Here is a 27839-nt window from a genome sequence, read left to right as displayed (position 1 = left end):
GTTCTTCTGCCGGTGTTAAGATTCAAACTGCCAGCCCATCTGGCTTCTGCGCATGGAATTAGATGGGGTGCCATCTTGACTTTTGCCTCAGGCAGGAAAATGCCTCAGGCCGACCCCAATCACAGGAGCAATGAAATTGTGCCGTGAGAGCAGAATGCTTGACTAAATAGACCAGGGAGAGCCGCCTTTCTCCTTCCTCGCTCATAATACTGGCACTGAGGGGTCATCCAATAAAATTTGATGGGCAGTTGTCCGCGGCTGTTGGTGCCCAATGAATCTGGTGGGGCAGAAGACAGGGAGGCCCAATGGTAGGCAGCACCATTTTAGAAATATTCCACTCTGCCATTTTAGGACTGTCTTCCAAGGAGAGATATACCGGCTTGCAATGCCTTTAATGTATGGGGGGTGGGGGTTTGCTGAAGGTCTGGAGGTTATAAATTGAATTACAGAACATCCCAGGATGAATTCTTTTATACCAAATAACATAATTCTATATCATACAAAGTTAAGGCGAAAGAAAGGCTTTCTCCACAAAAGGCAGATTTAATTTGTGGATGGTGTGATCATGAGATGTGGTTGACCAATGGTATAAACCCCTACCTCTGCTTTTTTTAAAAGCCAATGTCTCTATGGGGAACCTGTTGCCCAGCAGCCACTGCAGGACTACAACTCCCATAATTCCCCTGCTCATTGGCCACACTGCCTGGGGCTGATGGGAGCTGGAGTCCCAAGGGCTTCCAACTCTTTCATCATGGATAAGCCTATCGATGGCTACTAGTTGTGATGGCTGTGTGGAGCCTCCAGTTTCAGAGGAAGTGCCATATTTTTTGCTCTATAAGACTCACTTTTCCCCTCCTAAATAGTAAGGGGAAATGTGTGTGCGTCTTATGGGGCGAATGCAGGCTGCACAGCTATCCCAGAAGCCAGAACAGCAAGAGGGATTTCTGCTTTCACTGCACAGCAATCCCTCTTGCTGTTCTGGCTTCTGAGATTCAGAATATTTTTTTTCTGGTTTTCCTCCTCCAAAAACTAGGTGCGTCTTGTGGTCTGGTGCGTCTTATAGAGCGAAAAATACGGTATATCACTGAGTGTCAGTTGCCAGGCAGATAATGATGGGAAAGTGCTGAAACCTTTTGCCTCCTATACCTGAAGGCGCCTGGTTGGCCACCAAGATAAATGGGACATTCTCTCGGTGGACCATTTGTCTGACCCAGATTCTGTCTAGATTCTCTGTGTGAAGGAGAGAGAGAGAGAGAGAGAGAGAGAGAGAGAGAGAGGACAGAAAATCAGGGGAGGGGTTTGTTCTTTGAATATTTTTTATTGAAAGATGTGAGAGAACTCATCAAAAAAAATGAACAGATAGATACCCGAATAACCAGCACTTTTCTAATCATGTCATTTAAAAAAAATTAAAACAATATATAGCACACTGTCCATGTGATATTTTAAATTTTAGTATAGTTTTAAAGGTTATTTATTTTCCTTTTTTGTTGTTCTGGAGTGAAAAATAAAAACCTGAGGTTTATTCCTGCATTATTTTTTTTCAATACCCCACGCTCCAAAAGAGATTCCCACTGCCCCATTCATTCAACATTAAAATTTCATTTTCAATGGTTATATACTGGGAGGGGACACTGTTCCCTGTAGAGTCCCTGTAAAAAGGATTTAACTCCCTCCCCCCATGTCTTCAGAGCAGTACTGATGGCACGATTGTCTTTGAACAGGCAGGGTAAGCCTTTTTTTTTTTTTTAGACACAAAAGTCAAAAAGAAAACCCAATATTTTCTTCCATTCACAAAGAGCTAAATAGGTCTTCATTTACAATATGTATGCTCACGTAAAATGAAAAAAACAAAACAATGAAATGTGACGAGTTAAACTCTAATTATGTACACTCCAATGTACAACTCTGAATAAATTAATACCAATTTTTGCATATTTTGGGATTCGTATAGCTTATTTACACAAATTACCATTTATTCCATAAATATTATGTTTCTTTTAATTTTTTTTTCTGGTACACAGGTTGAGTTCAAGAAAAAAGAAAGAAAGAAAGTCAATCACACTGACTGTACCAGTTTCTAAAGATCACTGTGGATGATTTTTGATGGCCTCCCAGGAAAGGTGGGGAACTGGATGTCAACCTTTCAGAAGTCTGCTGTCCTCTTATGTACTGCGCCCCAAATGAATGTCCAGTGTTCAGTCGGCCAGAGTTTGTAGATTTAAGAGGAAATAAAATTCTCCCCCCATTGTTCCTGCTTGAAAACAATGTCCGCATTTCAGAAATTCCATCCTTATAGGTAGAAAGTAGCAAAATGCCTTTTCCAACAGTGCTGATTTTTTAATTTTATTTTTAAAAAAGCTATAGGAATAGGTGGCCTGAATCATACCCTTCCATGACCATAGCTCTCTCTATATATCCTGCTACAACAACCAGAACCAGGAGACAAGTGTGCATTTGGGGGCAGATGTGGTTGTGGGGCTGACCTCCAGAACCCAGGTCAACACCAAAATTCTCCCATGCTTCTTACCAACGGGTGATGCTCAAATGTTGTAGTGTGCCTCCTTCCTCCCCTGTTCCATCTGGGTGCCTCTGTAGTGCATCACACCTGGGCTCCCTCATCCTTACTCTCCCTTATCTTAAATCCCCCCCTCCTCCTTTTCTTAAAATAAATATTTATACTGTGCTGTACACACCTTTTCCCCCAGCATCTCCTGATCCCTTTTGGAGGGGCTGCCTCTCCCAAGGGTTAAGTCACTTGGGGGATTCCCTTCCGGGAGAGACTTCCCTCTGGGTGTCTAGACCACTGACCAGTCTCTGGATGTTCTGGAGCTCATTGATGGAATCCTTTAAGGACCCTTTAGGGGACAACGAGGCCCGTTGGCTGCTGGGTTTGTGAACGGGTAGATCCGAGAGCGGACTGGATTCCCTGCTGCTTCCGGGCTTTGAACCTTCTGAGCTGGCATTCAAGCTGGTAGGCAGGCCAGTGGTTAGGAGGTTGGTGCTTGGTGGGATGGTGACCGGGATCTGGTAGGGGCTGAAACGCAGGCGAGGACGGGCGCTGCTCAGAAAGGGGTTCCGGGATAGCGAGCTGGCAGTGGCGGCACTGGTCACCGGCATGGCGGATGCCGCGGCAGCTGCCGCCGCCATGTAAGTGTACGGGTAAGGGAAAAGTCCACCAAAAGTAGGCACCGGGATTCCCTGGGAACAAGGAAAGACAAAAATGAGGTTACGGAATTTCACAGCTCAGAAAAACCACTGGTTGCAGAGTTGAAAGGAACAAGCAAAGGAATCGCGTTAAATTACAGCAAACAGATTTTTCATGTGTTTGTCTTGTTCTCTCCTTTCTTTTCTATTTTCATTGAGATCAATTTTGCTTTTATTGTATAGTATGTTGAAAACTTTCAATATTTATTTATTTTTAAAGAATTCATTGCCTCTGCCTGTGATTACCTCTGACCTCACCTATCATTGGCTCTGGGCTCTGCCCCCTGTTGGGCTCAATATGTCTGGGAAAGAAAGCTTGCATTAACCTGAACAGATAAAGACTAGAAACATGATGGGTCCAGCTTGGGTTCCCCCACCTTTTGTCTAAATGACATAGTACAACTTCCCTTCCGCCCCGATCCAGGAAAATCTCCTGCCTAGATACTAAAGGCTGCCTAAATGCACTTTGAGTTGCAGTGACTCAGTATGATTAAAAGCACAACTAGCTCTGCCAGCAGATAAAGCAGGCTTAAAAATTTATGCAGAAAGGATGAATAAATAAATAAATAAATAAATAAATGCCTTGATTAACCAACTAATATCGAAAAAGAGGTTTAAAAAACAACAACAAGGAACTTGCTTTGGATAGATAAAGTCAGGCCAACAGTATTGTCTACACTGGCTGGCAGCATCTCTCCAGGGTTTCAGAGAGGGAACCTTTTAACCCCAGACCTACCCAGAAATGCTAGGGGATTGTACCTGGGACATTCTGCATGCAGAACGGATGCTCTACCACTGAGCTAAAGTTCTTTCTGTAAGTCCAGCTGAGGATGACTGAATCTGAAAAATTCAGTTCCTCTCAGTCTTCTCATTTTTTTCAGATTACCCCATTCAGAGTGCATTGGAAATCAACAAGACGCCTGCATGAAGTTGTCAAGAGTGTTCTGCCTAAGAGATGCATTTCTGTTGTTATTAATATATGTAGTTTTGAGAGTAATTCCTCTATTTCCATGCACCACTTTTGCTTCCACTTTCCCATATATACCCCACATGCATGCACATGTGTATTTGTTTGGCTGGTAAACCGTGTTGCCAAATCTGGAGAATAATGGCAGCCATTTTTAACTTGTGCTTCCTAACTGAGCCGCAGCTAATCTTAAAAATCTGCCAAATTCTCTAAAGGCTTGCAATGTAGTTCAACGGCCGCAACAAAATTTCATGCACCTTTTTTGTGTAAATTTTACCTAATTTGTGTGCCCAAGGTACACATTCGTGCAAGCCATTTCCTCTAATATGAATGCATTTTTGTACATTATTTTCACTAATAGAAGCATTTTGTCAGTTTTCAGTTTACAAAAAAAAGTAGAACAATAAAACCATCTGTCAGGGGTTTAGGAGCAGAGGCACGGGCAAGGGAGGAGACAGAGAGCGAAGGGGAGGAGGCAGAAGAAAAGATGAGTGATGACGACGACCCGAGATCTCCCAGTCTTTCCAGTGAATCAGAGGATTCACAGAAAGGAGCACCAGTGGCCAGGGCAAGGGGGGAGTCTAGGGGGGCACCCCAGGAAGATAGAGCCAGAGGGGACTCAGGGGGGAGCAGCTGGAAATCGGGACCAGCGTCACCGCCAGGAAGCAGGGAAGAGGAAGGGAGCCAGGGGGGAAACGCTGGCAGCTCACCACAGGAGGGAGGGCATGAGTCAGGAGTGGCCACGCCTCCATCGGGGAGCGAAGAAACGGTCAAGAGGAAAGTGGAAGGTTGGGCGCGCGCGCCAAGTTCAAATGCAGAGGAAGGCGGCGCAGTAAGCAGCCCCGAAAGGGAACCAGGTCCTAAAGCCCGGCGCAAGGAGGCAGGAGGGTCCGGGTCAGCGTCAGAAGAATCCCGGAAGGAAGAAGCCCCGGGGGGTAGAGGGACCCAGAGGAGGACAGTCAGGCGGAAAAGGTGGAGCAAGGCTAGGATATTAAGTTGGTGCACACGGGGCGGAGACTCAGACGGAGCTTCGCCGATCTAGCTACTAGACGTAGAGTTTGCGCGCAGCAGCGTGAGAATGGAAACTGTAATTCAATAAAGACTTTTACTTAATGATCGCTGGCTAGCGTGATCCTCTGTGAGCTAGGATCTTCAAGCAGCTCTGACAGTAAGCTCCGTCTCCTCATTGTGGGCATCTACAGCCTCGAGGAGGGGAGAGAAACAGGTGCCTACTAGCGAGCTCACGAACGGCAGACGACATGACGGCTGAGCAGCAGATAGAGGACCTCAGAAAAGCAGTGGCACAACTGAACGCCGAGGTTCTCGCATCCAGGAAGAGAGAGGAGGAGGCAGCTGCCGCCTGCAGGGATCTCCAGGTCAGGTTAGACGTGCTGACAAAGCAGACACCCCGGCAGGAGGGAATTGGGTTGGCGAGACGGGCAGGCGGGCTAGTCTCTCACTTCGATGGGAACCTGCAACAGTATCCCAACTTTAGAGCCGACGTACTGTGCGCACTGCAACTGCTGCATAAAGACTTTAGAGATGAACAAGAGAGAGTGGGGTTCATCATGTCCCATCTGCATGGGGATGCGAAAGCATGGCTACGCAATTTATGGAGAGATAAGGATCCGGCGCTCCAGAATGCGGATGCCTTTATTAAAGCGATGGATGGGTGCTTTTTATCAAGTATTGACGTGGATCTTGCACGGAAGGAGGTGCATGGGCTGAGACAAGGGAGGGCCAGCGTCAGGCAGTATCATGCCCGCTTTTTCGCCTTGGTCAGTGCCCTGGAATGGGACAGAGATTCGGCTCCTGTAAGAGACCTCTTTTGGGAGGGGCTGCACAACTCGATTAAAGATGAGATCGCGAGGGGGGAGAGACCCCGAACCACCCAGGAGGTCGTTCAGAGGGCACTGGCAGTGGGGGTGAGGCTGGAAGGACGTCCGTGGAGCAGGGACGAAGGGCGTGGAGGGCGCGAACCAGCCGGGGGCCCCTCCTTCCTTCCCAGAGAAGCAGCGCGGGCGCAATCCACGCCTCCGCCAGGAGGAGGAGCCGAACCTATGGAGGTTGGAGGTGCAAGGGCTCAGTCAGCAACCAGAGCCCTAGCACCGGCAGCAGTGAAAGCGAAGCCTCCTAGAGGGAACAGGAAGTGTTACGTCTGTGAGGAACCAGGGCATATGGCAAAAGAGTGTCCCCAGAGGCCCCACAAGCTCACTGCAGCCTCAGCAATGGTGACTGCAGCAACGCAGCAAGGAGGACCACAGCAGGGAAACGACGCAGTCTGGCTGGAGGAAGAGGCACTGGGGCCCAGCCAGACGTGTTAGTGACGCAGTCCCCAGAAATTTTGCAGCCCGTGAACCCCCTCCCGCCCAAACCAGTAGTGCGGCTCACAGCATCTCTCCAGCTGCCCAATGGAATCACCATAGACGTGCCAATCACCATCGACTCAGGCAGCAATGCGGACTTTATAGGGCAGGACTTTGTCGACAGGCACGCTGTGCAGTTGCTGCCAGCCACACTGCCCCTGCAGGTTGTCACGGTGGATGGCAGGGAGCTGCTCGGGGGGCAAGTGGTGAAGCAGACGCCACCAATGGTGATGCGACTTGGGAATCACAGAGAAATCATCAGCTTCAACGTCACTCAACTATCTGACACGCCCGTTGTATTGGGCATGAGTTGGCTGGACAAGCACAGCCCAACGATGGCTTGGTACCAGAGGCAGCTGACCTTCGGCTCTTCCTTTTGTGCTGAACACTGCATCGTGCCCAGGCAGGAAGGAGAGGAAGAGGAGTCACAGCTGCTGCTAGGCACGCTGCAAGCGATTCCCCACAAGTACGCTGAATTTTTGGAAGTTTTCTGCGAGAAGGAGGCAGACAGGCTACCCCCTCACAGACCATATGACTGCAAAATTGACCTGCTGCCGGGGGCGGCGCTGCCTAAAGGGAAACTGTATTCCATGTCAGAGGACGAACTGCAAGAACTCAAGGAGTTCATTGATCATAATTTGCAGCGCGGCTTCATCCGGGAGTCCAAGGCAGTGGGGGGCAGTCCCGTATTCTTTGTTAAGAAGCGGGACACGCCCCAAAAGAGACTCGTAGTGGATTACAGGATTTTGAACAGTGTGACTAGGCCATCGGACTTCCCCATGCCCCGAATTGACGACCTCCTCGCGAAGGTACGGAAGGGCAGAGTGTTCACCAAGTTGGACCTGCGGGGGGCGTACAACCTCATTCGCATGCGGGAGGGTGATGAGTGGAAGACAGCCATGTTCACGCCCCTGGGGACCTACGAATATAGAGTTATGCCTTTTGGATTGCAAAATGGCTCCCACGTTTTTCAAGCATTTATGCATCACGTATTGGCGGGACTTCTCTACAAGACGTGCGTCTGTTTCTTAGATGACATCCTGATCTTTTCGGAGTCGCAGCAGGAGCATGACAAGCACGTCAAGGAAGTGCTGAGCAGGCTAAAGCAACATAGGCTCTACGCCAAGCTGGAGAAGTGCCAATTTGACGTGACGGAGGTGGATTTTCTGGGCTACAAGCTGTCTGACAAGGGGCTCGCCATGGACAGCGCCAAGGTTCGAGCGGTGTTGGATTGGAAGAGCCCGCGCAACCGGAAGGAGGTCCAACGGTTTGTCGGCTTTGCGAACTTCTATCGCAAGTTTATCAAGGGCTTCGCGATGCAGACGGCGGCCATCACTGACACGCTTAGCTCCAAGAAAAAGAAGTTCATTTGGACAGAGCAGGCGGAGCAGTCCTTTCAGGCACTCAAGCGTCTCTTCGCGTCGGAAGAGCAGCTGCTTCATGTCAACCCCAGCAAGCCGATGAGGGTGGAGACAGACGCTTCGGACAGAGCCGTGGGGGCGGTCCTGCTGCAGAAAGACCCGCAGGGGGTGTGGCGACCGGGAGCGTTTTACTCCAGGAAGCTCAGCAAGTCCGAGCAGAACTACACCATATGGGACAGGGAGTTGCTGGCCATTCATGCAGCGTTCAAGGCGTGGAGGCACTTTCTCATCGGCGCCAAGCACACGGTGCAGGTTTGCACGGACCACAAGAATCTAGAGCACTGGCGCACGGCACAGTTCCTGAACCAGAGGCAGATACGTTGGGCTGAGTTCTTTGCGAACTTCGACTTCCGAATAGAGTATGTCCCGGGGGACACCAACATCATGGCAGACGCTCTCTCCCGTAAGCCACAGTATCTGGAGGACGCAACACCAGCGGCCGCCATGCACATCTTCGCACCGACAGTGTGGGCGTGCGCCGCGGCGACCGTGGACCTAGAGGCGGTGCGGCGAGCGTTGCAGGGGGACTCCTTCGCACAAGCAAAGATGGCAGAGGTGCAAAGGGGCAAGGCAGCGGCCGACGGTTTCCAGCTAAGAGATGGATTGCTCATCCGTAAAGGGGCCATCTACGTGCCGGGAGACGAACTTCGAGCCAAGGTGCTGCAGCAGCTGCACGACGCGCCCACGGCCGGGCACTTTGGCAAGGAGAAGACGGTGGAATTAGTAGCCAGGGATTTCTGGTGGCCTGGAATGAGAGGGGAGGTCGCAGACTACGTGGCGAGGTGTGACACCTGCCAGAGGGCCAAACCAGTGCACAAACCGCCGGCCGGACTGTTGGAACCGCTGCAAACTCCGGTCGAACCTTGGGAAAGGGTGGCCCTGGACTTTGTCACGGATCTGCCCAGCTCAAGGGGCAAGACGGCAGTGCTGGTGGTGGTGGACCTGTTTTCCAAGATGGCGCATTTCATTCCGTGTGCTAAGGTGGCCACGGCGGAGCAAACCGCCAAACTGTTCATAGACCACGTGTTCAAGGTTCACGGTCTGCCACGGTCTATTCTGTCCGACCGCGGGCGGCAGTTCATCTCGAACTTCTGGCAGAAGCTGATGGGCTTCCTGAACGTCAAGATCAACCTGGCGTCGGCGAGACACCCGCAGACCAACGGGCAAGCGGAGCGGGTCAATGCCATCATGCAGCAGTACCTGAGATGTTATGCAAATCAACAGCCTGCGACGTGGGTGGATTACCTGCCGCTTGCAGAGTTCGCCTACAACAACACGAAGCACGTATCCACGGGGGTCACGCCGTTCTTCGCCAACAACGGGAGGCACCCCAGAACCTTCCCGGGACTGGAAAGAATGGGGGAGGGGGAGCCGCAGACAGCAGATGCGTTCGCGTCGGAGCTGCAGGAAGTCCACGATCAGCTGAGGCGCCACCTGGAGCTGGCCAAGCACGCATACAAGGTACAAGCAGACAAGCACAGAAGGGTTGGAGAAGAGCTCCACGTGGGAGACTGGGTTTGGTTAGCGGCCCACGCAGTGCCGGCCAGGTCGTTGGCCAAGAAGAAACTAGGGCATAAACAACTGGGGCCCTACCAAGTCGAAGAGCAGGTCAACCCGGTAGCTTTCAGACTGGCACTTCCGGAGGGTTCCAGAATGCATCCGGTATTCCACAGATCGGTGCTCACTCCCTACAAGGCACCGCACAGGTTCCAGGAACCCGGAACGGCGCCGAGTCCGGCCAGAGGCAGAACAGGGCACGCGGGAGCGGCACAGAAGGAGCGCATCAACGAAGTCACGGAGATTTTGGACTCCAGATGGGGGGAAGAGGGGGTAGAATACTTTCTCGCCAAGGAGGGCACCCCGGCCAGTGCGAACAGCTGGGTGCCGGGCTACGCCTTAGACGAACCTCTGCTCAAAGACGAGTTTCATGCCCTCTTCCCACATAGACCTATGCCAGCAGACTTTTTCGACGACTGGCTTTTCACGCCCACGCTTTCGGCCAGCACGTTCCGGGGGTTCGACTCGGACGAGGAACCAACACGAGACGTCCGTTCCCCGGAGGGGTCACCCTCGGGATCTGTCTCAGAACCTTCGTATTGGTGGGACGATAGGCCAGAGGAGCAGTTCCGCAGAAAGTGGCTGGACTGCTCAGGACGAGCAACGCCGCCAGGAGGAAGTGAGGGAGAGACGGACATGGACATTTTCGGGGACGACCCTGGTTTCGAGCACGGCGGCACAGAGATGGAAGCGGAGGTGACCGGCGTCGACGAGAGCAGGGAGGAAGACCCGGAAGAGTTCAGATGGAGGCCCGCCACGGGAAGCGACCGATATCCGACGTTCGTCCCTTTGCAACAGCAGCCCCCAGCTCCAGCACCGGAAGGAGGGGAGGGGGGACTGGGGGGCTTCGAGGGGGGGATGGATGTCAGGGGTTTAGGAGCAGAGGCACGGGCAAGGGAGGAGACAGAGAGCGAAGGGGAGGAGGCAGAAGAAAAGATGAGTGATGACGACGACCCGAGATCTCCCAGTCTTTCCAGTGAATCAGAGGATTCACAGAAAGGAGCACCAGTGGCCAGGGCAAGGGGGGAGTCTAGGGGGGCACCCCAGGAAGATAGAGCCAGAGGGGACTCAGGGGGGAGCAGCTGGAAATCGGGACCAGCGTCACCGCCAGGAAGCAGGGAAGAGGAAGGGAGCCAGGGGGGAAACGCTGGCAGCTCACCACAGGAGGGAGGGCATGAGTCAGGAGTGGCCACGCCTCCATCGGGGAGCGAAGAAACGGTCAAGAGGAAAGTGGAAGGTTGGGCGCGCGCGCCAAGTTCAAATGCAGAGGAAGGCGGCGCAGTAAGCAGCCCCGAAAGGGAACCAGGTCCTAAAGCCCGGCGCAAGGAGGCAGGAGGGTCCGGGTCAGCGTCAGAAGAATCCCGGAAGGAAGAAGCCCCGGGGGGTAGAGGGACCCAGAGGAGGACAGTCAGGCGGAAAAGGTGGAGCAAGGCTAGGATATTAAGTTGGTGCACACGGGGCGGAGACTCAGACGGAGCTTCGCCGATCTAGCTACTAGACGTAGAGTTTGCGCGCAGCAGCGTGAGAATGGAAACTGTAATTCAATAAAGACTTTTACTTAATGATCGCTGGCTAGCGTGATCCTCTGTGAGCTAGGATCTTCAAGCAGCTCTGACACCATCAATAAGAGGAATTAACAATAATTTAAAACTTTCCCCCCAAAATATATCGACAATAAACTAAAAACATATGAAAACTCTCGTCAGCTTTCTAAATATCTGCATCAGTCCTGTTTTTAGTAGGTGCTGAAAAGAGTGCAGTGAACTTGCCTGCCTGATATCAACAGGCAAGGAGTTCAACGTAAGCAGTTTATATTTTTTTTCCTATATAAATAAATACGATTTTCAGATGGGTTCTGCAAGGTTCGGTCTATTCATGAGTTAGGAGGGAATACATCTGAGTTATCTCAGGTTGGTTCCAATCTGATACAGCAATATAATGGGCCTTGTTTATAACATTTAGTGGACTCTTTTGTTGATTAAATTGTTAAATGAGCTTTCAGCCAGTTGGTTTTATCTAAATAAATTTGCACACTAACCATGATAGGTCCCTTTTATCTTAGATGTTAATCGTGGTTAGTGTGCAAATTTATTTTAATAAAATCAACTGGCTGAAAGCTCATTTAACAATTCTTCAAAACAGTTGACAGCTCTGTTGTTGTTGGGTTTTTTTAGGGATATGCATAGGGGGAATTCACACATGCAATTCTGAAATCACGTTCTCGAAATGGGGCACCCTCCATCATATAAACAGCAGGCATGTCAGAACAGATTGCATGTTTTCAAGTGGGACTTGCAGCAAAAATGATAGTGTGGAGTGCACTTTTTCAGTGTTCTAGTTAGCCAGTCATTCCCTCCTGTACCACACTCCATTCCGCCTTCTCCCCGCCCCCAGCTTTCTAGTGCCCCACCAACACTCATTCTGCATTCTGTGGCTGCTGACCATGCTCAGTCCTCATTGGGTTCATCCATCATTATTCCCCGCCCCCCAATATTTTTGTAATTCTGCAGGCCTTGAGGCTTCCCTGTGCCTTCTGGTGTGTGTGTGGGGGGGGGGGGTTCCACTTTGACTCTATATGCAGCGGCACTCACAACCCGAACATTGGAAATAGAAGGAATAGTATCCCGGTAGCCATTCTGGATACTAAACTAGCACAAGCAAACAAGACAAAACTAAATGAGAGGAACCAATGGTCTGCCTTGTTATACTTCCGCTTCCTGTCCTCCTAAAGATGAGTGCAATTGCTACCTTTTTCGGAACTGCGGTCAAAATCCCCAATTATTCTGAGCATGTCAGTGCTGTTAGACTGGGGCAACTGTTCCAGCCCAGGGCCCATGTTCCTTTGGGGCAGTCTTCTGACGGCCACATGAGTCAACAGTTTGAATTTTACCTTTGTAAAGTAGGAAACTATCTGCACACGTACCCACATTCACACACCCGATCTCTCTATCCTTCAGCCCCACTAGCAAGAGGCATGGGTCTGAGTTCAAGGACACGTTTCAGTCTGGCAAAAACACCTCAGGATGCAAAGCAGGGTCGGTGAGAGGGTGTGGCTTGGGGAAGAAGGTGTGGCTTAGAGAGAAAGAGGGTGTGGCCTAGGGAGAGCCCTGAGGGCCAGGCAGAGTAGCCTGGAGGGCTGCATTTGCTCCCCAGGCCTGAATTTGTGCACCTTTGAGTCAGACCACCAGGTTCCGAAAAACGGGGTGTGGAGGAAGCCAAAGTGGGTCTGCTATTTCCTTTTCTGTTTAATTATTATGTAGAGAGAGAGTGGGGCAGATAAGAGTACGAATGGTGGCGAGAATATAAGAGGAGGGTGAGAGAGAAGCGGAAATAAATACTCACATTGCAAAAATAAACTAAAAATGAAGTGTGCCACATGCAGAGGCTAATATGGGTTCTAGATCTGAGTCGGCTGGAGGCTAGGCCAGATGGCAGATCAAGGACCAATAGGATCAACCTTGACCGCAGCTGAGAATGGCAAAGGCCCCAGATATGCACACCAGCCTTCAGCCTTTGCAAGCCAACAAAAGTAACATGACTAACACAGCGCCTAGTTAGAACTCTGGCATGTGCCCCCACAAGATCCAGTGGTGACCACCAGCTTTGAGGAATTCCTGGGGGAGAAGCCTGTTGATGGCTACCAGCCATGATGACTATGGGCTGCCTCCAATCTCAGATGCCTCTGAAGACCGGCTGCTGGGAAATCAAAGTAGGGGGAGCCACTGCGGTGCTCAGTGAGGCTCCTGGAAGAGGCATCTGGTTGGTCACTGAGAAAGAGATGCTTGATGGGTCCTCCTTTGGCCTGACCCAACTGCAGGGCTTATGTTCTTGGCCCTACCTGTCTGCATGTTGCTGCGATAAGTAGTCTTTTGTGGCACATAAAAAAAACCACAGCAACTCGTCATCTTCTAGTTTACAAAAGGTCCCCTGACTACGGCTAGCAGAAAAATCTATATGCCACAGGTGACCAGGTGCAGAGCAGGCGACAAGCCAGAATTACTGAAGCACATCCCAGCACTGGCAGGTTCACCTTCTGGCAAAAGCCTTATCCCCTCTCGTGTTTTAACACTGCAGTGTAATATACCCAGTAGGGCAAATGGGCCACTGCTCCACCAATCGCAGCCTGGCCTCAGCCCGCCCTCTCCAGCCTGTTACCAATCAGGGAGCGGGTCTTGCCTGTAATTGGCTCTGACTTATTCTGCTGACCATCTTACTGCCTTCTTCCCCAGCAGTCTCAACAGGGCAGCATCCAGCACCACCCAGTCCGGATGCAATTAAATGCATTCTGGACAAGAAAAAAACCTTCCGATTTTCAAATCAAACCCAAACGGATAGATAAAACACCTCTTAGTTAGAGCCACAAGGCACTTATTTCCTAAAACGTCTTTTTTTCTTCTTCCCATAAGCAAAGAGCATTGCAAAAGCAAGCACACCCTCCCTGCCCAAGACACAGCCTTGTTTCAGCTCCTGCCAGGGAAAAGCCATAGCTTCTGTGTTCCTATGATGTCCTAGTCTTGTGCTTCTAGGAAAGTCCCCCAAACAAGGGGGGCACCCTAATGGCAACAGTTGTGTACTGAAGTCCCAATAACTCCCTCAGAGGCTTATCCGAGGCTCCTTAATGAGACCAGTAATGGCGGCGATCAAGCCAGATGAGGAACGGTCGAAGGCACTGGGTGTCTTTAGCCCAGAGATTATTAAGAGGTGACTATGATAGCTGTCTTCAGGTATTTAAAGGGGTGTCAAGCAGGTGATGGAACAAACATGTTTCCTGTTGTTCCAGAGGGTAGGGAAAAAGCCAATGGAACCAAATGAAAATTAAATGGATTGGGGATGAACGTTAGGAAGAATTTCCTGACCCGCTGCAGTGGCTGGTGCCCACTGGAAGAGGTGGGGCAGAACATAAGGAGTCAACACAGTAGGTGGAACCAGAGCAAATGAAGAGTGTGGCCAACTTAATTATAGTTTTGTCTCCATCCACCACCCGGCTGAGTTCCACAGACGGCAAAAAGGAGGGAGATGTCAGGCAGGGTCACCTCCTGGTCTGGTTGTAAATAAGAAAGCAGGCAAGTGGGAGCTGGCAAAAGGCAGGTTGAGGTTGGTGTGGCAGTTCCCCCTTTGCCCTAAAGGATCAGCTTCCACAGCTGACTCCAGTAAAAGCTCATGCAACAGACCGCCTTGGAATTCCTGCGTCAGCATACGGGTTGCCTGGACCAAACTCTCAAAAGCTCTCATATCCTGCACAGAAACGATGTATACGTAGGTGGCAGCAAGGATGGCACAAAGAAAGCTCATTTGCCTACATATGCTCATTCATTCCTATGCACCTTAAGAAGAGCCCTGCTGGATCAGGCCAAAGGCCCATCTGGCCCAGCATCCTGCCAAAGGCCTTTACAACCACTGCATATGGTCATTCATTATACCCATTTTGCAGATGCAGGAGTGAATACCAAGTCAGGAGGGCTGGCAAAGGGCCGGATTTGAACTGCAGAGACTTCCCCGGTTCACAAACTGAGCCTCGGTGCAGCCTGTCCTCGTGCATGTTTACTCAGAAGTAAACCCGTTGCTTGAGTTCAAAGGGGCTTGCCTAGGATTGTGGCCTTCACGCTTAGCCATGCTGCCCTAGAAAAAGACTGCAGAAACATAGGAACCTGCCTTATAGCAGGTGTGGCTGTTTGGCCATCCAGTCCAACACTGCCTTCTCTGGCTGGCAGTGACTCTCCAGTCTTTCCCATCACCTGCTACCTGGTTGCCACAGCAGCTGACAGTGCGGAGTGAACCTGGGGCCTCCTATAGGCAAAACACAATCAACTACTTGGGTACCAGGCTGCCCAGCTTATTACACCGCAGCACCATTTCCCCCTCCCAAAACAGCTCCCCGCACCTTGCCGCCTTACCTGAGAAGCCAACATGTGCTGGGAGAGGTGGAAAGGGAAGGGGGTGGCCGTGCCAGCTGCCCCTTGCGAGGCAGAAAGACCTCCGTTCTCCAGGCTCCCTCCGCCTGCCACTGACGCCAGCAAGTGCCCCATGCCCATGGCAGAGAAGGCCCCAGGAGCCATGGCAAATTGTCCCGGGTGGATGAAGAAGGGCTGGCCGGTGCTCAGGGGGTTGAAGAACTGCTGGCCGTGGAGCCCCGAGAGCGCCAGGCTTTGCAGGTGCCCGGCGCTCAGGTGCGGAGGGCTGTCTGTCTGCACCATCAGTGGGGCAAAGGACTCCTTGCTGCCTCCCAGGGTGGCGCAATCCGGAGCCTCTTTCTTGGATCCTTCCTGCTGCTGCTGCTGCTGAGACGGCTGGGGTGGCTCTTTCCTGCGCCCCTCCACCTTGTCTTTCTCCAAGCCCAGGGGGCTGAAAATGCCCCCTTCGGCGGCGCTCTCTTTGGAGAGATCGCTGGCTTTGCCGGCTCTCTCTTTACTCCGCTCTTCGCCGCCTTGCAAACGGGGGCTGCTATGGGGGCTGCAGTTCCCAGGGTCAGGGCTTGTTCTCTTCCCTTCGGGGAGCTTCTCCAGCTCTTGGTCGCTGCCCTTGTCTTCTGCAAAAGGAGAGGGGAAATAAAATTAAAATAGGGCTCTTGTGCTGTTAGGTTGTTGTTTTTTACACCTTTGGTTGCTTGCAAGATTCAATCACAGGAGCCTGCAGGATCCTAGACCAGCTAGACCAGAATCCTGTTCTCACAGTGGCCACCTCCGGGAATAAAATAATAATAATAATAATAATAATAATAATAATAATAATAATAATAATAATAATAATAATAATTTATTTATACCCTGTCCATCTGGCTGGGCTTCCCCAGCCACTCTGGGCGGCTTCCAACAAAATATTAAAATACAGTAATGCATCAAACATTAAAAGCTTCCCTAAACAGGGCTGCCTTCAGATGTCTTCTAAAAGTCTGGTAGTAGTTTTTCTCTTTGACATCTGCTGGGAGGGCGTTCCACAGGGCGGGTGCTACCACCGAGAAGGCCCTCTGCCTGGTTCCCTGTAACTTAGCTTCTCGCAGTAAGGGAACCGCCAGAAGGCCCTCGGCGCTGGACCTCAGTGTCCGGGCAGAACGATGGGGGTGGAGGCGCTCCTTCAGGTATACTGGGCTGGGGCCGTTTAGGGCTTTCAAGGTCAGCACCAACACTTTGAATTGTGCTCGGAAATGTATTGGGAAACGTCTTTCAAGACCCGTGTTATATCCCAGTAACCAGTCTAGCTGCCGCATTCTGGATTAATTGTAGTTTTCGGGTCACCTTCAAAGGTAGCCCCACCTTCAAGCATGACCTGTGTACATCCATGCTCTCCCCCGCTGCAGTTTCCAGCAGCTGATATTATTCAGAAGCATTGCTGCTTCTGACAGTGGAGGCAGAACATAGTCATCAGGGCTAGTAGCCAAAGAGAGCCTCAACCTCTAGGAACCCGTATAATCCTCTTTTAAAGCCATCCTAGTTGGTGGCCATGACTGCCTCCTGTTCTGTAGTTTAACTCTGCGCTGCATGAAGAGGGACTTTCTTTATCTGTCCGGAATCTTCCAACATCCAGCTAAATTGGATTTCCATGATTTCAAGTGTTGAGAGAGAGAGAGAAAGAAAACCTTTCTCTATCCACTTTCCCCATGACATATATAATTTTATAAACTGCTATCAAGTCACCTCTTGCTCGACTTTTCTCCAAACTAAAAAAGTCCCCAACTTTCTAATGTCAAATTCAGATTGCGCATTTGGAGGGTCTTACACAGTAAACCTCCTCCCCCAACAGATCAGCCTTTTTCTTTTGCAAGAAGGAAAGTGATGGGGAGGGGAATGCAGTGGAAAGTGTGTGACGAATGCAATGTTCTGTCTAACCTCCCTGTGAACAAATCAGAATGAACCCTCATTAAATAGCAGGCATTGTCTCATTTCCCTGCAAACAAATCAAGATGGATACTCCATAAACGGGGTCATCTCGAAGTTCCCTTTGTCTATGAGTTGTCAAACAGAAGTGCACATTAACCAAATCTCTAGCAAGGGGATGTTGTTGTTGTATTCAAAGAAGTAAGAAAGCACTTAGGTAAAGGTAAAGGGACCCCTGACCATTAGGTCCAGTCATGGCCGACTCTGGGGTTGTGGCGCTCATCTCGCTTTATTGGCCGAGGGAGCCGGCGTACAGCTTCTGGGTAATGTGGCCAGAATGACTAAGCCGCTTCTGGCAAACCAGAGCAGCGCACAGAAACGCTGTTTACCTTCCTGCCAGAGTGGTACCTATTTATCTACTTGCACTTTGATGTGCTTTAGAACTGCTAGGTTGGCAGGAGCAGGGACCAAGCCCGTCGCAGGGATTCAAACCGCCTGACCTTCTGATTGGCAAGTCCTAGGCTCTGCGGTTTAACCTACAGTGCCACCCGCGTCCCGACAAGAAACCACTTACAATGAAATAAATCAGGGGTTGGGGAGCTTCCACCCTGCGGGTCAAATATAGCCCCCAGACCCTCTCTTTGGTCCAACTCCACAACCTGAGTGAGACAGGGCTGCATTTGACACCCAGCGGTTTCTCATCCTTGGAGCATAGGATGACAGCCCAAGTCAGTTTAAAATGGAATGGACTGTGAGAGACAGAGACCTTACAACATATATAACAGGAAGGGAAAGCCATATTGAGACGGGGATTCCTATTTGTTTATTCAATTCTTTTTAGATAGTCATCATTCTGCTATGGTCTTTGGACTGACGCAACGAACACTCTTCTGCTCTGTAGTAAACGATCAACTAGCAGCGCAGCTGATTGACCTTCCAATTTGAGGTCGCTGCAGGAGACTGCAAAAAAACCCAAAAACCAACCCCCAAAGGAGTGGAGAAATATATACAAGTGAAGAAGGAAATTAAGTGTGCTTAGAGCCGCTGCCAGGGGGCGATAGAGAACAGGGTCATTCACCCTAGCGACTGACCATTCTCGCCAGCAAAGCGATGGGGATAAATTATATATACTGTGTATATCTAGCGCTCGCTCTCCATTGCGTAGGCATAATAAAACTAGCCGTTTCAATCACGTCAATACCTGGAGAGATCGTGCAACGTAAAAAAAGGAGGGGGGAAAGGTTTCTTACTCCACTTTATTTAAAATCCATAATTTTGCACAAACAAACAGTGAAGGGGCGCCTTCTCCTCACCCTCTTTCCTTCTCCCAACTGGAAGAGAAATTCGATCTGTTTTGATGGGGGAAATTGCCCTTGTTGAAATGGGTAATTGGAAGAAAAATAAGATGTCAGAAGGATCGTATCTGTTGCTGGGAGTGGAGAGCAAGCGAGTAAGATGCACTGAAGAGGGAAAATATATAAAAACATCCTGTATCTGTTTATGGAATTGGAAATACACCGAACCACCAGATTCAATGGGGCTAATCCTGAACCTAAATGATGTTTACTCGGAAAGTGCCGTGTTATCCATGAAAAATACTTCTAAATATGCATGCATATTATGCAGGCAACAAAGGAAAAGACTTCTTATTCGTCGTTGTGATCAGGCTGCAAATCCGTAACAAAAAATATTTATCTGAATCTTGAAGTCTGAGGCAGCGAAATCCTAAATTTACTGCTCTGAACGCATGCCCCATTCAACTCTGCGGGAGTTTCTTCTGAGTAGACAGGTAAAGGATTGCGTTGTTGAGTCTCTTGCCTTTTAAATCCAGTGGGTTCTGTTTTGCAAATTTGATTTACAGGTTGTAAAACGGGGGGGGGGGGCAGGGGGGATTGCAAGCTAAATCACTAAAAATGTAATGATGTTTTTCTTCTTTTCTTCCTCTCCCCTTTGAAAGCTCTCCAATTTTCTTTCTAAGCTAATATTTTTATTGGCTGGGAGTGAGGAAAGAGAGTTGAGTTGATGAGAAGCCCATCGAAGCAGACTCTTTCTTTCGACAGAAATAAAATCGAAAAATAAAAATAAAACCACTCTGGTTCTTAAATTAAGCTCAGCAATCTTGATAAGAAACTCCTCACTTTAGGATTTATATCTTAGATTAGATTGGTTGGCAAGGGGCAGGACAATGCCATACTCTGTTCAAATGAGGTTTACCCCCAGGGAAATATATTCCTGGGTATAAAATATTGATAGATGATTCCAATTAGATTTCAATATGCACCTTCCTGTGTTCCTAAATTATCATAGAATTGTAGGGTTGGAAGGGACTCCAAGGGTCATCTAGCCCAACCCCCTGCGATGCAGGAATCTCACCAAATCCTACATAGGTTTCAAGGGTTTAGCCCTAGGGAATGTTATTTCAGGTGCCTATTCCACACTGCAATTCTAAGCACACTTTCCTGAGGTGTAGTAAACCAGAGCCACTGGTTTGTATCCAGCTAAAAATGAATCCTGTCCATTCATTTCAATGGGTCTCCTCTGAGCATGCCTGACGCTAGACAGGTAGATTTTCAAGGCCTTGGCACGGCTTGGTGCTGAATTAACGCACACCCATGTATGTGCTGGTTAATATGAGGCATTGCTCAGTGCGATCTGAACCCCCAGTTCTGTTGCTGATTAAAAGAAAAATCATTCGATCTTCCGGATCGCAAGTGCAAGAAGGTAAAATAGCTGCCCTAACCCCACTCAGCATTGTGGGAATGATATTCACACTGGCAGTCTTACAAGCCTGTTGTGAAAAGATGTGCTAAGTGCTTTGAACTCGCTCAAGGGGAAAATATTAATTTTGTTGTTAATCAATAGATACAACCCCATGGACACAAGGGCATGCCTTCCAGTCCTGCACCTGTTTACTCAGAAGTAAACTTCTCATTGCATCCAACCTGGAGAAAAATATAGCACTTTGAAAAGGCCAGGAGCTCTTTATGTGGGATCATTTGGGGGAAGCCCCATTGAAGCCAGCGGGATTTACTTCTGAGTAAATCATGCCTAGGATCAGCCCACAGAAAGCAACAACAAAGTCTTTTGCAGTTTCAGAAGGGAAAAAGAGCCCCCACGAAGTTCAACAGGACCACACCACACATTTAAAGCACATTGCTTCTCCCCCCAAAAAGAACAATCCTGGGAACTGTAGTTTCCCCCGGCAGAACAACAGCTCCTAGCACCCTGAGCAAACTATGGTTCCCACTCAAGATTATTATTTTTTGGAGTGAGGTATTCAGAAACGTTTTACCTCTGCTGTTCCGGTGGAGCCTCAGGGGACTGGGAGTTGTGCCCAACGGGGAGTGGAGTGACTCCCGGACGGGGGCCGGTTCACACGAAGAAGCATCCGATTCGCCCCCATCCCGGTCTGCCTTGCACTGATCTTCGTACATCCGCAAAGAGGGGAGAGTGAGCTGTTTCCTTTCAGTGACAAAAAGCAGGCTTTAGTCTTAAGTTTGAAACAGATGGTCAGCGACGTAGGTGCCCAGAGCCTCCTTCTCTGTCTCTGCCTTTTCGCTTTCGGGAGGAACAGCCGGAGAAAGGGATCGTTGGCTATTCACTGGTAACTGCAGATATATATATATATATATATATATATATATATATATATATATATACCTGTAACCAAACCTAAACCCGTGGAACTGAGACAGCCACATATTTCTGCCCTGATTAACCCTGCCTCTACTTTCCCTGGGTCACATTTTAGATTATTACGCTTTTTGGGCAGAGACCTGGGCTCTGAGAAGTGGCAGGAATGCTGATGGCGCTAACAATAATACTGTAATAATATATTTTTTAAAATATATTCATTGTTGCACCATCAATGCGCCTGTGTTTATTAATGGTTGTTTCTGTTAACTGGACCATCAGTGTAACAATGAGCATACTGATGGTGCGGTTTTTATTAGTATGGTTATTAATAATATTCTGATTATTATTGTGGCTTTGATAAATTATTATTTAATAACAGTAGTAGCAATGGTAATTGATAAATGGGCACGCTGGTGGAACAACACATAAAATGCTACTGCTACTGCTATTAATAACTATCATGTAAACATTTGTTGATTAAAGTGCAGGTCACAATCCCACAGGTGTTTGCTTGGAAGTAAGTCCAGTGTGCTTAGTGGGGCTGCTTTCCAGCAAGGGCTTTTCAGGCTGCAGCCATGAAAGGCAACTCAGAGGCAGGCAAACTTGGTGCCCTGCAGAAGTTGAAGCCAGCATGACCAATGAATGGTCAGGAGTTAAGAGTGTTCCAAAACATCTGCAGGTCAACACCTAAGAGGGGAGTTGGAGGAGGAGGAGGAGGAACGAAAAGGAGTGGGTGGGTGTCCTGCTTTTTTTAAAAAATCCCCAGATTTGATTACTTTTCATACATACCTTTTTTCTCTCCTGCCATTCCCGGTATCTCGAAATCCTTTTGCAAAGGGGTTGTTATCGATTTTCAGTTGGGTGATCTGAAAAATTAAAGGACAAACCTCTTTTAATTCAAGCATGGCACCTGATGGACACTCTCCCCTCCCCAACCAAAGCTGTGTCACTTTAGCCCCTGGAAATTCCCTGGCCACCCTTCTTTCTCCGCCCTCCCCGCGGTGCTAGGTGCTGGACACCCATTCTTAATACGGTACACTTTATATCCCTCCCCCTCCGTTTAAGGGAAGAAAATTTGGAAGTCGGATTTTAAAAACAATAACCAAAAGCACTCTGACGATTCCTCCAGATATTAGTAATTTAAAAGCACTTGGAATAAATCGGGATGAGGGAGAGAGGGGAGGGGAAATGGAAAACATCACCATATCCTTTGTGCCAGAACTCCCATCTTGTTCCTTTACTAAAAAGCCAGCCCCGTAAAATTCAGTGGGGTTTACTTCCAAGTAACCGCTTGCATGCCATGGCAGCTTCATAGCGCAATGCTAGCCAAACTCCCGCAGAAGTAAATAGGGACACTTGGAGGGTCTGAAAGTCACGCTACTCCAGAGTAGCCATGGATAGGAAAATCGGGGGGGGGGGAGCTCCAACTGTCCTTGGACTACAACTCCCATCATCCATAGCCAGTGGATGATGGGAGTTGTAGTTCAGCATCTGGAGGGACACAGAGTCCCCCTCCCTGATTCTGGATAATCAGTTTTTAGTTGCGTCTGCACCCCCCCCAAAAAAACCCAAAACAAAACCACATGCACACACACTCCCCCTTTCCAATTCAACCCAGAAAGCATCTCATCCGCTCACTTTTATAGATCAGCTCCGAATCCCCTCCGGTTTAAAACACACCGCAGGCTTTATTAAAAACGATGTTGAGGTTTTGCCTGAATTATTCATCGGGGTTTAATGATAGGAAGCTGCTCGGCTCCCCGGCCCCAGTTTCTCACGGCCCCCAAGAGGGAAGGTGGCGACGAAAACACGGCCAGGCTGTTTAAACGCTATTCTTATCTGGTCTCGGGGAAAGGAGCGCACGCCAGGAGTATTTTTTTTTATGGGCTCTGGCGACTGGCTACAGGAGACCCCTCAATTATTCATGGCTTGGTAATATGTCCCGCAGATACCGCATTTTAAAAATGGATGCGCAATTTTCTTGTATTTTCCCCTCCCGATACACACACAGACATCTCTCACTCTTTCCACCGTTTCACAGGAGATTATTGTTTACATTTTTATATATTAGCCTACTGATTACTTTTAGATCCCTACACACACATACACATCCCAGAAAAATTGCCGGATCAGACGCCCATCTTATTTTTCCATTATTTCCATTATTTTCTTTCTTTCTTTCTTTCTTTCTTTCTTTCTTTCTTTCTTTCTTTCTTTCTTTCTTTCTCCTCTAATTTTTATTTTTATTATTTATTAAATTTATTAGTCACCTTTTTGCCATAGCAACTCAAAAACGACTTACAATATTTTTTAGCAAAAAACCACATCCATACATTAAAACTAGTGTGCTTTACACACCCACCCACCCACACCATCCCAACTGTGCCAAAGGCTGTAGATATTTAAAAGCCAAACTCCTGGTTAAAAAGGAACATATTTTTTCCTGGTACCTAAAGATATGCAATGAGGGCACCAGGCAAGCTTCCCGGGGGGACAGCATTTCACAAGCATGGAGCCACCACTGAAAAGGCCACAGAAGTAGTAATACAAAAAAAAATGTTCTCAAGGCCAGGAATGGGGAATATTTGCATATTCTGGTGGACTCCAGCTCCCATCAGGCCCTGCTGCCAGCATGACCAATGGTCAGGGGATAATGGGAGCTGGAGCCCACAAACATCTGGAATGCTACAGGTTCCCTGTCCTGTGGGGGCACATGATATTTGAATCTAGAGTCTGGGGATTATCTCAATGCACCCCTCATTTTTCCTCAGAGGAAAGGCGCTCCAGCCCCATGTTCCATTTGCATTGATCTGTTTCTCCCCCTTTCTCCAGCCTGAGTCTCCACCCTTCCAAAGTGCTCCTTAGATTTATAAGTTATATGCTTCAGCCAGGACTCCAAGCAGCAACGCCAACCAGAAATCCATCTTTCTAGGACTCAGGGAAGGTCTGAGAACATCGTTCAGCAACTTTCCTCTGTCCTGATATTAAGCCCTACCCATTTCGATCATAATTTACTTTGAGGTAAGGGGCACAATCACCGCATCTGCAGTATGGGAAACTGAGGCAGAACAACTGAGTCCACATCTCTTCAGTCTTGTCTACCCTGACTGGCAGCAGCTCTCCCTCCAGGGTTTCAGACACTGAGTCTTTGCCCCTGCCCTACCTTGCTATTTTTGCAGTTTTGGGGTGGGAGTCATTTGCACACCAGCAAATTAAGGTTGTGCAATTATGGGTGAGGTGAAGGTCTTGTCCAACAAACATGTTCCCTTCTCCATTTGCTTTAACAGCAATCATTTTGCCCCTCATGTGCCCCCCCCCCTTGCTTAACATCCTTCTGAGGAAGAGCTCTGGTGGACTCCAAATCTTGCTTGCTGCTTCGCACCATTTTGGTTGCTCATCGTAAAGGAAACTTTGGGAGTTTAACCCAGGGGTCAGCAAACTTTTTCAGCAGGGGGCCGGTCCACTGTCTCTCAGACCTTATGGGAGGCTGGACTGTATTTTTTTGGGGGGGGGGAAGGGGGGAATGAACGAATTCCTATGCCCCACAAATAACCCAGAGATACATTTTAAATAAAAGCACACATTCTACTCATGTAAAAACACCAGGCAGGCCCCACAAATAACCCAGAGATGCATTTTACATAAAAGGACACATTCTACTCATCTAAAAACACGCTGATTCCCAGACCATCCGTGGGTCGGATTTAGAAGGCGATTGGGCCAGATCCGGCCCCCAGGGCCTTAGTTTGCCTAACCATGGTTTTAACCTTTAGCTGCGCATGTTAACGTAGCCTGACCCCTTCCCTCTGTTTAAGTTTATGTGGTGGTGTTTTTCTTTCCATGCAGAGACCATTGGCAGAGACATCATCCCTGCAGTGAGGTAAATGTTGTGAGGTAGGTGAGGAACTACATGCAAACCTCAGGGTGGTTTTGAAACAGATCAATGAAGATTTCAGACTGCCCTGCTCCCAGCCTAAATTATATTCCTAAAATGAAGGGAAAGGGCTGTGGGTCAGTGGTAGGTTCATTCCCCTTCAGGTAAGGCTACAAGAGGCTTCCTGCTTGAAATCCTGGAAAGCCATTGCCAGTCACTGAGCTACAGGGTCCAGTGGTTTGGTTCACTATAAGGCAGCTCCTATGTTCCTAGGTGGGAGAGAGCTGCCTGAGGAGTTTAACCAGGAACACATTATTGTATGGGAGGACCATTAGCTCTAGTACATAAAACAAATGTCCTTGGCTCGGAATTATTTAACTTTCAAGCGCTTTCCTTTCTCAACCCGGCTCTGGACGGTGGATCTCAGGGTTGTAATAAAAACACAAAATAGATCCCGCAAGCCTGACATCTGCTGTACCTCTAAACATCAAATGCTAGGCGTTTTTTTATTTCTCCGGCTCTCCCTCTCTCTCCCCCCCCTCTCTCTCTCTCTCACACACACACACACAGAGCTGGTCCCACCCACTGCCTTGCAGGATTAATTGACAGCCAGCACAGAGCACCCTGGTGGGCCTGTTTGCCTCGTAAAGTTTATGGCAAAGTTCGTAATCGATTAACGATTGCTCAAAAGCAGGCCCCCATCGAGGAGAGCGACCTGAGGCGAAATAACAGGCCCAGGCTCTCTCTAGCAAGGGACTGAGCTGGGAAGTGAGGGGGGGGGGGAGAAGAAGCTCTATCTCGGGAGAAGAACTGGTGTCCTTGCCTCCATTCCGAATAAAGACACCAAAACCAGTTAAGCAGAAATGGGCCTGTTTGCTTGTTCCCTGCTAGGGCCCTGGCTCAGGGATGGAGCACCTGCTTTTCATGCAGAAAGCCTGTCCAGGTAGGCCTGGACTTGTCCCCCTACCTGAAACTGTGGCGATGGTACTTAGAAAAAGGAGCCAGTGCTCTGACCCAGTTTAAGGGACATTCCTAAATCTAGTTTCTGCGATTCGGTTTTAGAACTGCAGTTTGAGAAGCTGACTGAGGAACTGAAGTGGCTTAAGAAGAGACTGCACAGAGAGAGAGAGTCTCGCCCCCCCCCTCCACATACAACCCCCACCCCACATATATGTAGACTAAAGATGCAATGCTTAGCTGCAAAGCCTACGCATTTTCCTGCGAGGAAACCTTGAGGAACACAACTGGGCTTCCTTCCAAGTAAACGCATGTGGGATCAGGCTGTGCACATCTGCCCTGTCATCAGATCCTATGTGTGTTTACTCAGGAGTATGTCCTACAGGTTGCAATGGGGCCTCCTTTTTGGATGGGTGGTGAGAAAGGTGGAATATCACCATCAGAGTAATGTGTGGCTATGTAATTCTTTGACTTAAAAAATGGGATCGATCAAGGCACGTACGGAAGAGATATGGGAGTTGCAACATTTCCTCCTTTGTTTTGGACCAGTTATTCCCCCTGCCCCCACTCCCACCCAAAAAAGAAGAAATGTGTAATCCTACAATCTTATTAGCCACTTAGTGAATTAGTGCACAGAATCATAGAATTGTAGAGTTGGAAGGTATAAAGAAGAAATAAATTAACGTATGCAAAGCAGGGGGGGTGCGTTATCTTTATAATTCATGTGAATTTGAACTGTAAGCTCCTAGAGGGCAGAGAGCTGTCTTCTTCTTTTTTAAGCTTGTGCATCTGCTGAATAATTGAATGCATCAATGGAGTTTTAAACCCAGCTTTTTCTCTGGGGAAATGTGACTGACATATGTGATTCTTCCCTCCCTGCCCCACACGTGTTATTGTCCCTGTGTGGTAGACTTTGAGGCTGATAGAGATTGCTCCAAGTTCGCTCAGCTCACTAGCTATGAGGCTAAGAGGAAATTTAATCCCTGCTCTCCAGCTTCAGATCATGAAGCAATAACTGGATCGCCATAAATTGTAAGGGTCCGAATGGGGTCCGGAAGGTGGCGGCGGCATAGGAACATGTCGTGAATTATTTTGACTTTAAAAGAATGGGAGGGGGAACAAATTAATGGAAGGCAAGTCTATTCAGAATGCTAGCAAAATAAAACCTCCGGATGCAATGGCAGTCTATCTGTGTCTCTTACCTTGTCGTTTTGATAAGCAGTCACTGCTATGAAGTCCGTTTCGGGAAACACGTAAGTTCGAAAAGTGCTGTAGGGTAACTTGAGAATGTCATTGGCCCGAACTATATGGAATCTCGGTTGATATTTATGCATCGAATTAAGGATGGTCTATATTTCAGAGAAAAGCAGGGGGGGGGGAGAGAAAGAAGAGGCGGTTATAATCCAGGCAACAAACAAAACAAATATATTTGGCAAATTTACTCTTTTTTTAATATATATAGTAGGGTTGTGTTTTGTTTTTTTAAATCACCCTTTTCCTCTTCCCAATTGATATTTATACTTATATTTATATAGAAAATCACATTTGGAGGCAAGTTAAAAGGGTGGTGGTAATGGAAAAGGCGGGCAGGCTGCAGTCCTATAACAAAGGAGCAAAAAAAGCAGCCTCGATCCATTTAGCTCAGTATTGTCCACACTGACGGGCAGCAGCTCTCCAGAGTTTCAGGTAGGAAACTCTCCCATCCCTATCTGGGGAGGCCAATAGTTGAACCCGAGATCTTTTACATGCAATGCAGATGCTCTAGCACTTAGCCAAGGTCTTCACTCTGGAACCCCCAGCTTGCAAAATGAAACCTGCATTCTGATCCCACTTACTCCTGCAAGTAAGGCCTATTGAACTCAAGGCTTCCCTTCCGCGTAAACTCTCATAGGCTCAGGCAAGCAATCCCAGTAAAACAAAAAGCAGTGAATTAGGTTACCTAGATTTTATACCATAATCTTATCCTGGATTTTTGTTGTTCTCCCTTTTTTTTGCAGGAGGTGGGGAGGTATAACAACAACACTGTAGCAACAACAACACAAT

The 27839-nt window shown here is 48.6% G+C and overlaps 1 protein-coding gene across 1 annotated transcript in view; it reads right to left on the bottom strand.

Annotated features, from left to right (window-relative positions):
- Nucleotides 1-1298: 1298 nt before the first annotated feature.
- The window catches only part of TBX2 (T-box transcription factor 2), a 39584-nt gene continuing 13043 nt past the window's right edge, over nt 1299-27839 (bottom strand). The window contains exons 3-7 of the mRNA XM_081172052.1: nt 26999-27145; nt 21755-21831; nt 20622-20791; nt 15413-16044; nt 1299-3201 (exon numbers count right to left, since the gene is read on the bottom strand). Coding sequence (XP_081028178.1) covers nt 2755-3201; nt 15413-16044; nt 20622-20791; nt 21755-21831; nt 26999-27145 — 1473 coding nt within the window. The 3' untranslated portion in view covers nt 1299-2754. The remainder of the gene's footprint in view (nt 3202-15412; nt 16045-20621; nt 20792-21754; nt 21832-26998; nt 27146-27839) is intronic.

This window comes from Podarcis bocagei, assembly GCF_964188305.1.
Source record: "Podarcis bocagei genome assembly, chromosome: 15".
NCBI lineage: Eukaryota > Metazoa > Chordata > Lepidosauria > Squamata > Lacertidae > Podarcis > Podarcis bocagei.
Note: the sequence above shows the minus strand (reverse complement) of the source record. Positions and strands in the feature narration are given on the sequence as shown.